A 13,773-nucleotide genomic window follows, 5' to 3' on the forward strand; every position below is an offset into this window, starting at 1 on the left:
TAATTTTCCTTTTCCTCTAATTTGTCACATAACATTACTTCCCAGAATTTGATCCTTATAAGCGACACTATCAGATAGTGGAATAATATAGAGGATGTAATTTTTTTCAAAATGAACTCGTTCGATTCCCGGCTAAGGAAAAACATATTGTAAAAAAGGAATGCTGCAGTTTTAGTTTTTATCAAAATCGGCCTCGTAACTCCTTTCAGCATTTTTCGCTAATCCTTATAGTTTCAGATTTGGCCCTGAAGGCCCGTTTGAAAAATTCACCCTGTATATAACACATCGAGGTGACTGTCTGACTAAATGTGTAAGTTGCTGCGCCAGACACCAACATAAAGGGAAACCGCTGAACTTTAGCGTGCTGGAATTTTACACATAACAACAACAAATACTCTTTATTTGTACACCATATAAGATACATATAACACAATAAATGAGATAGCGTACAAAAAGGCGGCCCTATCGCTTAAAAGCGATTTCTTCCAAACAACCTTTGGGATGGAGTTAAAGAAATATGAGATCGTAAGAAGGTAGGGTGTACACTTACAGTATATAATAAATAGAAATAAGAAAGTATATACATAAATACATAGCAGAAAGGTCCTGTGTCAATGGCGTAACATTGGTAAGAAGGGAAACATAAGAAGGAAATATGTTATGAGGAAGAAAGGATAAAAATAAGAAGGAAACCAAGTCAAAGCTGCAAGTAATGAGCCTGGATTTGGTTCTTAAAAATATACAAATAACTGGATAGACGGATAGATTTAGGAAGGGAATTCCAAAGGCGGACAGCAACAACAGTAAAGGATTTTTTGTAGAAGGAGGAGGAGTGTATAGGAGTGCTGAGGACAAGGTTATTTGTGGAACGTAAGGAGCGGTCATGGGTTAAGTGGAGGTAATTGAATCGACTTTTAAGGTAAGGAGGAGAATTGGGATCAAATTCTGACGAAGACGAATGGGGAGCCACTTGAGTTTAGTGCGGTACTCTGAAATGTGGTCATATTTACGAAGACCAAATATAAACCGTATACATAAATTTTGAAGGCGCTCAAGCTTATTAAGTTGCTCTTCGGTAATGTCAGCGTAGCACACATCGGCATAGTCAAGTATAGGTAGAAGCAAGGAGTGCGCAAGCATAATTTTAGTAGGAACGGGTAGTAAATTTTTTAGTCTCCGCAGTGACCCAACCTGTGAGGAAATGGAGAGTAGAGCCCTCTCAACGTCACGATCGGCAAATTGACTAAAAGAAAAAGACGGAGAATTAAGATTGGGAAAAACTGACAGCTGATTTAAGGTATCTTTTTTAATTCTGCTTTCCATGCAAGAAGAGTTAGAGAAATGACGATTTAAATTGTCTAAGTCCAGGTCATGTGGGAGAGAGTTCTGTGTGTTCTGTTTGATTAAACAAGTATTGAAATCTCCCATAACAATGCTGTAAAATACACCAAGAAGCAATTTAATATGAGAGAGCTGAACTTCAATAAAAATATGTTCAGCTGCGTTCCCAGACAAGTCCTGCGGTGACATACTTATTATTGTAAAAGGGATATGGGAACGCAGATAAATTGCAACGCCGCCACCGCCCCGAGCAGTGCGGTCGTTTCGAATTAAATGAAATCCGGGAAGAGAATAAGTAGTTGAAGGAAGACATGGCTTAAGCCATTACTCTGAAATTAGGATGGGGTGTATGTGCTGGCTATCGAATGTTGACAACATAACGGGGTAATGTGCCGGAATGCTCTGAGCGTTTATGTGAACTACATTAAAATTTTTCAGAACATTTGAGAAGTGAGAATCTAGTGTCTTATTTAGGGGAGGAATACTTTCAAAACTGTCGTCGCTATTTGAGCCATCAGAGGCAGAAGAAAAGGAAAAATAATGTTCGCCACAGTCCTCTAATACCATTTTAGTAGGTACAAACTAACCTAGTACTAATTTTTAAGTTAAGTTTAAAAAATAATTATCTCTTTAACCCCTACCCACCAGCTGTATGAAAATAGAATAACAAATCAAATGATCGACAATAAATTATTAAAACACACAATAAGCTGTATAAGAAACGATAATATATAACAATGGAGATTTAAAATAATCAAACAACAGAAAACAGATCAATAAAAATAAAAAATAGCGACAATTTATTGATGTTATTTAAAATTATTGACGTGTCAATTTTAACAATTATACGTTGATCTTTGCCTCAATGTCATTCTGACGTACGACGTCACATCAAACACTATGACATGACAGATTGCAATGTAAGTTTGAGAAGCAAGAATATAATTATAAAATTATGGCCATTATCAATGTTAACAAGTAATTAAATTAAAAAATCAAAAAACCCGACTGCCCCAAAAAGGCTGAAGTAGAATTTCCAAAATCATTGAAATAGGCATTTCATTATTTTTATCCAGAAAGCCAAATACAAAGTTTCATAGTAGGTGTCTGCTTCAAAAACAAAAGATCTTCAAACAATATTATCATATTTTTTCCTCGTAGTGCTCATTTACGCTATATAAAGAACCTATGTGTAAAATTCCAACACGCTTAAGTTCAGCGGTTTCCCTTTGCGTTGATCTCTGGCACAGCAACTCTCTCATTTAGTCAGACAGTCATCTCGATGTGTATATACGAGTATATATGTACTAGCTAACCCGGCAAACATTGTGTTACCATATAAATAAAAAATGTTAAGGGTGAACAACCCTTATCACTTAGGGGTAAAAAAAATAGATAGTGGCCGATTCTCAGACCTACTGAATATGAATATAAAATTTGGTGAAAATCGGTGAAACCGTTTCGGAGAAGTACGGTAACTTAAACGAGAATTTTATATAAAAGATATATTATATAATGTATGTGTAATCTCCTCTTAATTTCCTTTGTTTTGACATCCTACTCGATAGGTTTGATGAACTTTTTTTAAAACGTGTTACTATTTCGTGAAAAGGTCCACCATTTCCGGTCTAAAATATATTATATATTATATATATATATATAACTTCAGTAATTCAAAGTTACGGTCATTATTTTACCTCGTCAGAGGTAGAATTTCATTATTTTTATCCAACAAGCCTGATACAAAATTTCATAGTGTTTGCTTCAAAATTGACGGTTGTTCAAATGTACTTTTAACCCTTATTTTACCCTCTACAGGGTTGATTTTCCGGAGGGGGATAAATAAGTGCGTCCTTGTTCCTATCCAGAAAGCCAAATACAAAATTTTATAGTAGTTGCTTCAAAATTTAAGGATTTCAAAAAAACTGTTTTCCCCTATTTTACCCTCTTAAGGGTAGAATTTCCAAAAGACTTTTCTTAGTACTTATTCACGCTATATAGAGAACCTATGTGCAAAATTTCAGAATTGTAAGGTCCTTAGTTTAGGGTGTAAGTTGATTTCTGAAAAATGAAAAAGTCATTAAGTTAGCCAGTCAATCAGTCACCTTGCTGTTTTATATATATACAAATATGTTTTTATAATCTCCGTTTAATTTCCTTTCATTTGATACCCTACTTGATAGGTTCGGTAAACTTTTTTTTTTACATGTGTTACTATTTCGCGCCAAAAATCCGCCATGTTGTTTTTTTTTTACTAAGGCCTATCTAAGGACACTCGGGTCATTGAGACAAATAAAATGACACCTTAACTATTGAAATTCATCCAGCCGTTTGTTAGATCGGATCAAATAAAGAAAGACAAACATACAAGATACGCGCGAAAAACATAACCCTTCCTTGGCAGTCGGGTAAAAATATTGTAAACAAACAGGGTACGCGTGTTACACAATGCAGCGAGTATATCGCCCATCGCCCATCGCACATCCCACGCTATCGGCAATGGGCTACAGTAACGTCGACGCAGCAGAACGTGCCTCGCGGCCTGTTTCCCACGAAGATGATCCTGGTGTCTTTTTAGATTTAAGAATTATGTTATCCAATTGCGGTTCCCACCTTGAACGTAATTGTACATGTACTTAGTTAATAATTTTTAATATAGTGAAAGTAATTGCAGCATTTTTTACTTTAATTTCAATCTCTGCATCCCCCGTCTGCAGCTTATGTATCTGGCGCAGTCGGTCGGATGTCCATAAATTAGGGTCATAGCTAGGCCAAAAATTAGGACATCCTAAACCTACGAAGCTTCAGACCAGGAAGAGTATCCAAACCTCGATACAGCAGCAGAGATATCAAAATGCGCATGTGAGTACTTTAGAATCGTACTATTGTGGCTCTCGTTTCATTTTATCTATAGTAATTTCCTTTTTTTGTGTGTATTTTATGTGAAAAAAAAAATTAAACTAATATTAGTGTTAAGTAAATAATTGTGGTACAGTGTTAAATAATTTTGTCAAAATTTTTCATCCCAAGCAATCGTCCCCTAGGTTAGATAAAATTAAGAGAAATCAAACATTAGACTCTGGACGAAATTTAAATAATTTAAATACGGAAAATTCTAATTCTAATATGGATAATCTAGATAACATTTATAAGGCCTTGAGGCTATTGCCAGAATTTGATGGAAACTGTCACGTCCTAACAAGATTTATTAAATTATGTGACGAATTAGTGAAAACTTATATGAGTACCACACCTGGACAAGAATTAGGTAATTTAGCGCTTCTGAACGGTATTCTCAACAAGGTCACGGGACCCGCAGCCCGGTTAATAAATTCTAACGGCATCCCGGACAGCTGGGATTGCATTCGCTCTTCATTAATAAGCAATTTTGTTGATCACCGCGATGAGACCTCGCTTTATAATGATTTGGCTCTTTTGACTCAAGGGTCAGGGTCACCTCAAGAATTTTATGATAAGTGCCAAAATTTATTTTCCACAATTATGACCTATATTAATTTGCATGAAGATGTAGCAACTACAATCGCGTCTAAGAGATCTTTGTACAAAAAACTTACCTTTCAATCCTTTGTTCGTGGACTAAAAGACCCGTTAGGATTTCGTATACGGTGCATGCGACCATCAACTATTGAGCAGGCATTAGAATTCGTTCAGGAAGAATTAAATACCTTGTACTTGCAACAAAGAAATGATAAAATTCCTGACAAAAAACTAACTTCTTTCAATCAAGGTCAATCATTTAAAATTCCTTTTGCATATCATGCGAACACAGTTGCGACGCCATTACCTAGATATAGCTTACCCAGTACAAGTCGTCCACTGACACCACACCAACCACACTACCCACACAACCCTCTGTGGAGGTGAGGCCTCCACAGAGGGTTGTGTGGGTAGTGTGTGTATGCAGGTCCTAGCCGCACACAGCAAATTTTCAGCGCACCTCCACCAAATTACAGATTTAATAATGCGTTAAGATTTCCGCAACAAAATTATGTTCAAAGTTCTTCTGCCAATAATAAAGTGCACCCAATGAGTGGAGTAAGCCATTACATTTCAAAGCCACTACCACCAACTCTAAGAGGTCATGATTGGTCGAAACAGGGTAATCCACCACCCTCTAATTATTTTAAAAGCAGGGAAATAAATTTTAATGAATTTTACGGAGAACCAATATCAGGACCTTACGATAATACAGAACCATTTGACTACTACGGATATTCCGATTATAATTATGCTTGCAATGTAAGTGGCGAATATGATAATTCATTCTGTACTGAGGTGCCGGAATATGGTGAGGTAGAGGTAGAGGAGCATCAAGATGACACTAATTTTGGTTCTTCTGATGGTAAAAATTTTCAAAAGGACCCGAAGTCCTTTTGCAAATTTTTGAAACCCTTAGGATAGAAATTAACCTTCAGACTCAGCGTATGTTGCCATATATTGTAATTTCAGATCCCCCGTTAAAACTACTTATTGATACTGGGGCTAATCAATCCGTTATAAGCCCTCAGGCAGTTAAAACATTTTATTCACACATTTCATGTAATTATGAACCATTCGAGATAACAAATTATCATGGTACAAGCCAGCATAATTATTATAGCATAAGAGTTTCGAGAAGAAGGTAATATGCGTCTTTTCATTTATAACTTCCACGATTATTTTGATGGACTTCTAGGTTATGACTTATTAAAAGAATGGGAATCTAATATAAATTTAAAAAATAAAACTTTAATAACTCGTAAAGCGACCAATCCAATTCACTTATATAACTCTAAAAAATTTAATTTATTTGAGGAAATAATATCAGCTAATTCAACAAAATTGTTAAAGGTTCCAATTAATTTTAAAAATGGTGATGCGTTAATACCAGAGCAAATAATTTCAAATTGTATAATTCGAGAGTGTTTAACTGACATTAGTAACAATCGCGGTTATATTGAAGTATTTAATCCCACTAATAATGATATAGTTTTCTCAATGGATCGCCCAGTTTATGCCGAACTATTTAATTTAGAATGCAAGCATAATCAACCACTTGAAATCTCCAGGTCACGCATTGATGAAGTTCTTTCTCGGTTAAGGACTGATCATTTAAACTCTGAGGAACGCACAAATTTAGAAAAGTTATGTTCTCAATATGCTGACATTTTTTATATAGATGGCGAGCCGCTCACTTTTAGCAATAAAACTAAACATAAAATTCGCACTACAGATGAGGTTCCAGTTAATACAAAGAGCTATACCCATTCATACATCGGCAAGAGGTTAAAGATCAGATAACTAAAATGTTACAGCAAAATATAATTCGGCCCTCAGAGTCTGCATGGAACTCCCCCATCTGGGTAGTTCCCAAAAAACAGGACGCATCAGGTAAACCAAAGTGGCGGTTAGTAGTCGATTTTAGGAAACTAAATCAAAAGACCATCGATGATAAATATCCTATTCCTAACATCACAGACGTCCTTGACAAACTCGGTAAGTGTCACTATTTTTCAACTTTAGATCTTGCGAGTGGATTTTACCAAATTGAAATGGACCCAGAACATATACCGAAGACCGCATTTAGTATAGAACACGGCCATTTTGCGTTTTTGCGTATGCCGATGGGGCTTAAGAACGCTCCATCAACTTTCCAAAGAGTGATGGATGATGTACTTAAGGACCTTCAAAATCATATCTGTTTAGTGTATCTTGACGATATCATCGTCTTTAGTGTTTCCCTTCAGGAACATATTGTTAATTTAGGAAAAGTATTTAAAAGGCTACGCGATTCAAATCTGAAAATTCAACTTAATATATCAGAGTTTCTGAAATTAGAAACTGTTTATTTAGGACACATTATCAGCAAGGATGGTGTTCATTGCACTAAGGTTGTATTTTACTTGTACGGATGGTGTGGAATAAAAGGAGACGTGTGTTCACTCTGATGGTTTAATTTGCACTAACTAATAAACAAATAAGGATCGGACATACCGCCCACCAAAAACTACAGTTTTTATACAAAAGTAGAAACATAAACTGTATGAAATTACAATATGCCAGACATTAACACTATACATTAATAGTTCCAATTGCTCCTTCGAACATTTAAATGGACTGTATTTATTTTGTATTTTAACCATTTTAACCTTTAACAATCATCAAACATGATTTTTAACTAATGACATTTTTTAATTAATTTATTCATTGCTGATTTCGTTATACATATTTGATATTGATTTTTATATTCTGACCTTTTACACATTTACATTTTTAAACATAAAACCTTTACAATTGACATTTTATGACATGCGCAATCATTGTTACCGCCCACCGTGAAGTATTTACTCAAAATCTTGGAAGCGGTATAATCTTATACAACGGTCTCTTTAACTCGTGATCTCCCTTGCATTGTATGGTTACAACTCTCACAAGGTTATCCTTGCCAGGGTGTAGATATTTGATTCTTCCATGTAACCATTTTGTAGGAGGCAGAACCTCATCCTTCACGATAACAATATCTCCAATTGCAGGTGATGAGTGTGACCTTTGCCATTTGTGGCGTTGTTGTAGAGTGTTAAGATACTCAGCCTGCCATTTGTGCCAGAAATGTTGAGTTAACTTTTGAATCAACTGCCACCTGGTTTGCAAATTAATATTTTTGCCTTCATAATTCAGATCTGGAACGCTGACTAATGGCTCGCCAACTAGAAAGTGACCTGGCGTGAGAATATCTTCTGTTGTGTTGTCTACTTGACAGAGGGGGCGCGAATTGAGGCATGCTTCAATCTGTGCCAGAAGGGTGGCCATTTCCTCATATGTCAACTTGGTGTCTTTATTTACTCTGGTCAAATGTCTCTTCGCTGATTGGACACCGGCTTCCCACAAACCGCCACAGGTCGGCATTCGCGGTGGTATAAAGTGCCAAGTTGTTCCATCATTGGCCAGGATTTCAGCCACTTCTTTGACCATGTTGTCTTTACCAGCTCGAAACAAATCCCTCAACTCCTTTGCGGCTCCCACGAAATTAGTTCCATTGTCACTCCACAGATGTTGACAGTACCCTCTACGAGCCACAAATCTCCGGAATGCAGCAATAAAAGCTTGTGACGTAAGATCTGTAACTGCCTCTAGGTGTATTGCGCGCGTTGCCATGCATACGAATAAACAAATGTAGCCTTTAGAACCATGATGTCCGCGACCCTTGGAAGATCTTATCCATACAGGCCCGGCATAATCAACTCCACTATTTAGAAATGCTCGATGTTGATTCACTCTGGCTGCTGGCAGCTGACCCATCAGTTGATATTTTGTTTTAGCCCTATCCACAATACAAGTTTTGCAGTTACGAATACATTTTTTGACACTAGATTTTAACCCTACTATCCAATACCCTGTTCTTAAATACGACATCATTAACTGAATACCCCCATGAAGTGTTCTTATATGAGCTTCATTTATAAGCAGTTTTGTAATATGCTGGTTGGCAGGAATAATAATTGGGTGTTTTGTTAATTCTGAAAGTGACGAATTCTGAAGTCTACCGTCTACTCTAAGGATCCCTTTGCTATCTAAAAATGGTGAAAGACTGATAAGCGAACCTCTTTTCTTTACATTTCCTTTCTTCTTAATTTCTTCAATTTCCTTTCCATATATAATCAATTTTGGTAATATCTTATACATTCTTCTAATATACTTTCCAGTTCCTTTGGTTGCAAATGTTTTTGTTTAGATTCTAATTTATCTCTTTTAAACATTCTTTTACAATATGCTAATACACGTTTCATCCTAGATAATGTTGAAAATCTTTCCCAAATTGGCTGCTCTTCTAATACTAAGTTGCATGTAATTTTTGATTCTAACTGTGTTTGTGGTATATCTGTGTTAGTTAAATTAAAAACAGAAATGTCTTCTTTGAGCCATGTAGGTCCAGTCCACCATGTTTTATGTCTTGCTAACTCGCTTGATTTAATACATCTCGTTGAGATATCAGCTGGATTGTCGGCGGACCGAACGTGTCTCCACCTATCGTTGCTTAGGGTACTAGTTATTTCTGCTGCTCTATTGGCCACAAATGTGCGCCAACGTAATCGTTGGTTGTGATTGCAGCCAAGATAACACCACCATCGAATCCGTCCATGCAAATATTTTATCGTTTGATATTTTTAAAATCTCCACCACATCATTTATGAGTTCGACAAGAAGTACCGCAGCACACAGTTCCAATTTAGGTACCGATAACTGTTTTAATGGTGCAACCTTGGTGCGCGATGCTATCATAATTATATGGACTTGATTGCCTTCTGCTATCCTTAAGTAGATCACAGCTGCATATGCTTGAGTAGAAGCATCTGCAAAACCATGCAGTGTTACGTCGCTATAATTTTCAGACGTTGTTTTAAACCACCTAGGTACTTTAATGTTTTGCAAATGTACTAAATCTTCTCTATAGCTTTTCCACTCTTCTTTCAAATTAGTTGGTAATTCGTCATCCCAACCTAGGCTGCAAAGCCATAATTTTTGAATAAATATTTTCGCACTTATAACAACTGGTGCCAACCATCCAAATGGGTCGAACAAACGGGCAACATCCGACAAAACAGACCTCTTCGTTATAGGATATCTCATTTCCGGTAAGTTTACTGTAACTTTAAATTCATCATCCTTTCTATCCCATGTTAAACCTAGTATTCTAATGATTTTATCAAGTTTAATCTCTACTGTATTCTTTGTTTCCTCCTCTTGTAGATGTTCTAATACTTCTTCAGAATTACTTGACCATTTTTGCATTTCAAATCCTCCCCTTTTTAATATCATTTTAATTTCACTACACATCTTCTTTGCATCTTCAACATTTTCATGTCCTATCATTAAGTCATCCATGTAAAAACCAGTTTTTATTACATGAGCAGTATCAGGATAGTCCTTTGCTTCGTCATCAGCCAGCTGGTGCATCGTACGCACTGCAAGATACGGAGCGGCGGCCGTGCCAAATGTTACAGTTGTTAGATTGTAGCTTTCAAGTTCCTTATTAGGGCTATCTCGCCAGACAATAAGTTGTAAATTTGTGTGTTCAGTAGTCATATTAATCATTCGGTACATTTTTACAATGTCTCCTACTATACATATTTTATGAGTTCGCCACGCTATTATTAAGCTTCGGAGATCAAGTTGTAAAACAGGTCCAACCATCATGCAGTCATTAAGAGAATAACCATTTGATCCCTTTGCGGACGCGTCATAAACTACTCGCACCTTACTTGTCTCCTTGTCCTCACGAATCACTGCGTGATGTGGTAAGTAAATCGCGTTAGTGTCATCTGTTATATCAGTTTTCTTCATGTGACCCATCTCCTTGTATTCATTTATTACCTTCGTGTACTCATTTTTCAACATTTCAGATTTTGCGAATTTTCTCTCTAAACATTGAAATCTTCGTATTGCTTGTTCGTTTGTATCTTTACACAAGTTGACTGTTTTCTCAATACTGTATCTTAATGGCAGGTGAACTATATATTTTCCACTAGCGTCTCTTTCAGTTGTATTTATGTATAAATCTTCACACATTTCTTCCTCTTTTGTAAATACCTTATTCTTGTTGTATAAGTCTGTTTCTACTTCCCAGAACCTTCTTAACATATTATTGTCTTCTTCAACCATTCTAGTTATATGTAGTGTAATTACATTGTGTTCGTTTTTTCCTTCTACCTTGTTTTCCCTTTTACTTGATAGTATCCACCCCAAACTTGTTTTCTGAGCCACTAGTCCTTCATTAATCTTAAGCAAACCATCTTCTATAATCTTACAAAAGACATCAGCCCCGAGCAACATATCTATCTTACCCGGTGTATTGTATGTAGGGTCAGCCAATGATAAAGTTTGAAGCTGTAAATCCGTCGTGATGTGTTTCGAGGGTAGCTACTAGATATAGTTTTCAGCACGTAAGCTTTAACTGGTATACCATCGTTTGCATTAAATCGCGACGTAATTGTTAGGTCAACACAATGTTTTATTGATATTCGACTTCCTTCTCCAACTCCAGAAACAATACCATCAATATTCGTTTTTGATAAACCTAAAAGGTCGACAACCCTAGCAGAAACGAATGATGCTTCAGATCCCTGATCAATCAAAGCACGAAGTAGGTGTTTGTGTCCATAACTCGAAGAAACCTCAACTTGTGCCGTGGCTAGTAACACTTGATGTCCGGGATTGTGAGAAACATGTGCAGTTGTAATACATGGCTCTATTGATACTGCAGGTTGTGAAGTTTCCTTTACGTCTCTGGAGTGGTGTAGCAAAGAGTGATGTTTCCTTTTACAAATTCTACAGGATGTTGTTTGTTTACACTTAAACGCATTGTGATTAGGTATGAGGCAATTATAGCATAACCTTTGTGTTTTTACAAAATCTTGTCGCTGCTCCACAGGTAATTTCGAAAAATCTTTGCATTGGAATATGTGATGATTGTTTTGGCAATAACTGCATGTATGTTGTGTTGTTACAGCGGCGTGATGTTTTCCAGTTTCAGTAGTAGTATGAAATAATTTTTGTGTTTGAATTTTGTCCCTTGTATATACCGATGTTGGTGCCACCAATTCAAGTGTACGGAACTTGGCTTCTAGAAACCCTTTCAACATATCCCAGGTAGGTAGTTCATCCGATTGATTTTTGTAAATAAACTCCTCCCAGTCCTTCAATGACTCCGGGTCCAATTTCTGACTAACTAGAAATATTATTATGGGATCCCAAGAGTCGGTGTTAATTTTTAAATTAATTAAATTATTTATACATTCCGCCGTTGTATCTAAAATATTTTTAATTTGAATAGAAGTCTGATTAGTAACCCTTTTTTGACCAAACAATCTTTTTAGAATAGCATTTAAAATCATCTTTTTATTACCAAAACGTCCCTTAAGTAACTCCCAAGCTTGTAAATAATTATAATCCAATATTTGTATATGCCTCAATAACATTTCTGCTTCCCCAGACACACTTGTTTTTAAATAATGTAATTTTTGAACATTACTAAGATTTGTATTGTGGACAAGAGCTGTAAACAAATCCTGATAGGAAGGCCAATCCTCATATTTCCCCGAGAACACAGGCAGCTGTATGCGTGGTAAAGTGGCTAACGGCGATGCAGCTAATGGCTGAGTATCATTACTTACTGTTGACGTATTACTAGTATTCGTCGATTCCAATTTTAATAAATGATCCGTTAAATCCGCTTGTAACACCAGATATAGATCTTCGACTTGGTAGAAGTCTTCATTCAAAAAATAAGGCAGCATACCCTTCTGTTCCCGCGGCGTGCATAATGTAAGGTTGTTGTGAGCTTGCTTGAATGTACTCCAATAATCTTCCAGACTTTTTAATCTTGCTTGTACATAACCCTTCGTTAATCTTTGTTTTGGACACTTCTTCAAATTAATCTGCGTCTTTTGTATTATATTCGCGATGTCATGCAATGTAGATAAACATCTATCTTGTTCCGCAGTAGTTTGAATTCTTTCTTGAGACATAGTTAATGATATTTATCTTCTTAATAAAACGCAGCACGTGTCAGGTAAAACAGAACAAAGGCCCCAGTCGTAAAATGGCGATATTATGCACAAAAAACTGTTCGTAATTAATATTGAAGTAAACAAGACCCTTCTTATCTGAGGAATGCGGCTGCCTATTGTCTCGCGACGTCGCCTTACAAATGCCCATGCGTTGTATCGATCCGGCTCGAAGGACCATATGTTCATTGCACTAAGGTTGTATTTTACTTGTACGGATAGTGTGGAATAAAAGGAGACGTGTGTTCACTCTGATGGTTTAATTTGCACTAACTAATAAACAAATAAGGATCGGACAGATGGTATCAAACCGAATCCTGAAAAAATCACAGCCATTCAGAAATTTCCAATTCCAAAGACATCCACTGAAATAAAACGCTTTCTGGGTTTAGTAGGATATTATCGCAAATTTATTCCTAATTTCGCACGTATTACAAAACCTATGACGCAATGCTTGAAGAAGGGAGCTAAAATTAAATGTGACGATCCAAATTATATTAACTGTTTCGAAACTTGTAAAACATTATTAATGAATGATCCCATACTGCAATATCCCGATTTTACCAAAGAATTTATTTTAACTACTGATGCATCAAATCTTGCAATTGGTGCAATATTATCACAAGGACCCCTTGGGTCTGATAAACCAATTGCATACGCGTCACGAACTTTGAATACGACCGAAATTAATTACAGCACTATAGAGAAAGAGCTGTTTGACTAATCAGATTTGTTTTGTGATAGTTAATGCCCGTAAGAAAAACCCGACCATTACTAAACCTTTTGAAAGTCACACGAAAACTATAATTCATTTATCAGAAACTTCTCTTGAGGCTGATGTAATTAATGCTATAAAAAATTTTGTGAA

At 36.3% G+C, this 13,773-nt stretch overlaps 3 protein-coding genes across 3 annotated transcripts; all 3 read right to left on the reverse strand.

Annotated features, from left to right (window-relative positions):
• Positions 1–7,275: 7,275 nt before the first annotated feature.
• On the reverse strand, positions 7,276–13,148 carry LOC140746658 (uncharacterized). The gene has a single exon (XM_073078770.1). The coding sequence runs from the start codon at positions 12,864–12,866 to the stop codon at positions 11,175–11,177; it is 1,692 nt and encodes a 563-aa protein (XP_072934871.1). The 5' UTR covers positions 12,867–13,148; the 3' UTR covers positions 7,276–11,174.
• LOC140746626 (uncharacterized) lies at positions 7,690–8,313 on the reverse strand. The gene has a single exon (XM_073078749.1). The coding sequence runs from the start codon at positions 8,311–8,313 to the stop codon at positions 7,690–7,692; it is 624 nt and encodes a 207-aa protein (XP_072934850.1).
• LOC140746627 (uncharacterized) lies at positions 9,403–11,001 on the reverse strand. The gene has a single exon (XM_073078750.1). The coding sequence runs from the start codon at positions 10,999–11,001 to the stop codon at positions 9,403–9,405; it is 1,599 nt and encodes a 532-aa protein (XP_072934851.1).
• Positions 13,149–13,773: the final 625 nt, after the last annotated feature.

Source organism: Epargyreus clarus, unplaced genomic scaffold (assembly GCF_041222505.1).
Source record: "Epargyreus clarus isolate Ecla_fem2 unplaced genomic scaffold, WU_Ecla_fem_2.2 ptg000013l, whole genome shotgun sequence".
NCBI classification, from domain to species: Eukaryota; Metazoa; Arthropoda; class Insecta; order Lepidoptera; family Hesperiidae; genus Epargyreus; species Epargyreus clarus.

Coding starts and splice junctions, on each gene's coding strand:
- LOC140746658 (XM_073078770.1), bottom strand. CDS start 12,866: ATGTCTCAAGAAAGAATTCAAACTACTGCGGAACAAGATAGATGTTTA.
- LOC140746626 (XM_073078749.1), bottom strand. CDS start 8,313: ATGGTCAAAGAAGTGGCTGAAATCCTGGCCAATGATGGAACAACTTGG.
- LOC140746627 (XM_073078750.1), bottom strand. CDS start 11,001: ATGGTTGAAGAAGACAATAATATGTTAAGAAGGTTCTGGGAAGTAGAA.